General features: G+C 57.2%; 1 protein-coding gene across 1 annotated transcript in view; it reads left to right on the forward strand.

Annotated features, from left to right (window-relative positions):
• MYOCD (myocardin) overlaps positions 1-1,666 on the forward strand; it is a gene marked incomplete at its 5' end in the record, with an annotated part of 8,758 nt that extends 7,092 nt beyond the window's left edge. The window contains one exon of the mRNA XM_009079533.1: positions 1,023-1,666. Coding sequence (XP_009077781.1) covers positions 1,023-1,591 — 569 coding nt within the window. The remainder of the gene's footprint in view (positions 1-1,022) is intronic.
• Between the last annotated feature and the right edge of the window lie 305 nt (positions 1,667-1,971).

Genomic DNA, 1,971 nt, shown 5'->3' on the forward strand with positions numbered 1-1,971 from the left:
CTGTGCCAGCAGCCACTGTGACTCAATCCCAAAGCATATTGACCCTCCTGGAGCCTCTCCAACCGGGTGGGGTGGTCTGGGCTTGGCTCTCCTTGTGCAGACTGTGCAGGGAGGAGGGACAGACAGCAGGGCAGCAGCAATGCCAGCCCCTCCCCACAGAGAACCCCCCATGTCCCTCACCCCATTCCCAGTGCTGCCAGTGACATCTCCCACATAGAGCACTGCTGGTGCCCTCCCCTGTGCAAAGTGCTGCCTGTGCCCTTTCCCAGCCCCTTGGGAACAGCTGCCAGGCTGGATAAAGCCTTGAGCCACCTGCTCTGGTGGGAGGTGTCCCTGCCCAAGGCAGGGGTTGGGGCTGGGTGATCTCTAAGCTCCATTCCAACCCCTTCAGATACTGTGATATTATGATACATACTATGCCAGTGCTTGTGCTCTAGGGACTGTGTCCAAACCTAGGGGATTGAGGGCAGAAAGCAGGAACGTGTGAGGCTTCCCACAGGGAGGGTGGGAGAGCAATGCCAAGGGCATTGAGCAGGGAGTGGGTGTGTAGGGATGCCGAAGGGTTCAGCTGGGGTCTATGGTGGTGCCCCATGCCCAGCACTGGTGGGCACTGCCAGAGCACCTCAAATTGGGTTTGTTTAGCCCTGAGAAGAGGCTCAGGGGTGACCTCATGGCTCGCTGCAAATCCCCGCCCGGACTGGAGAGAGGTGGGGGATGTGTGTCCTGCCAGGGCTGCAGGGAGAGGAGAGAGGGAATGGCCTTGAGCTGAGCCAGGGCAGAGTCAGAGGAGATGGTAGGGAAATGTTTTCCCTGTGAGGGTGTTCAGGCACTGGGATATTGCCCAGGGAGGTGGTGGAGTCACCATCCCTGGAGGTGTTTCAGAGGTGTCTGGATGTGGCACTGGAGGATCTGGGTTAGGGGTTCCAGCAGTGACAGGTTAGTGGTTGGACTTGATGATCTTAGAGGTCTCCTCCAACCTTGATGATTTCTGATTGTACGAAATCCCTCTCATTTGTTGACAGAAATGCCAGCCAATGCCAAGGAAGATCGGTCCTGCCTCCAGAAAGTACCTCAGATAACAGTGTCTACAGGGACCTCCAGTGCCTCTCTCCCAAAGCCCTCAGTGCCCTTCGAGCCAGTGCCCTCGGCACCGCTGCCCTTCGAGCACTGCCCAGGCAGCAGCGACGCTCACCTGGAGGTGCTGCTGAATGCCCACAGCCCCCTGGGCAGGGTCAGTGAAATGGCCCTGCTGAAGATGGGGGCAGAGGAGCCTCACTTCGAAGGGATGATAGAGAGCTTCTCCGGCAAAGCCGCGGACGAACTGCTCACCTCCCAGGAGATCTTACAGACTCCCCTGTCGCCCATGGAGACCCAGCTCTCCCCTTCCCCTGCTGAGGGCTCTGCTTTGCAAATGAGCTTCACTGAGTCTCCGTGGGAAACGATGGAGTGGCTGGACCTCACCCCCCCCAGCTCTGCCACCGGCTTCGGCTCCCTGACCCCCGCGGGCCCCAGCATCTTCAACATCGACTTCCTGGACGTCACCGACCTCAACCTGAACACCAGCATGGACCTGCACCTGCAGCAGTGGTGAAGGTTGGTGCTGGGGCAGGATGCTGTGAGCCTGCAGCAGGCAGTGCAGTTTGTCTGTCCTGCTGGCAACACGCAGGGCTAATGTGCATCACCCAGGGGAAACTGGAGTCATTTCCCAGCATATAAACTTGCGTGAATTTCCACTCACTGCAAACTGACAGCACAACAACTCTGGTACTTTGATTTTCCTCCATTGACACATCCCCACAGAGGACACCAGTGCCTTAAACAACACTTCCTTTGATGGACAAGAACTTCAGTTTTTCTTTCTGTAATCTTTCCCCCCAGTTTTAGCAGTCACTCTTGTGAGAACTGGAGCAGCTCATGACAAGACTGTGTGGTGAGGTGACCTCACCTGGGTGGCAACAGGAAATCACAGAG

This window comes from Acanthisitta chloris, unplaced genomic scaffold (genome assembly GCF_000695815.1).
Source record: "Acanthisitta chloris isolate BGI_N310 unplaced genomic scaffold, ASM69581v1 scaffold530, whole genome shotgun sequence".
Taxonomy (NCBI): Eukaryota; Metazoa; Chordata; class Aves; order Passeriformes; family Acanthisittidae; genus Acanthisitta; species Acanthisitta chloris.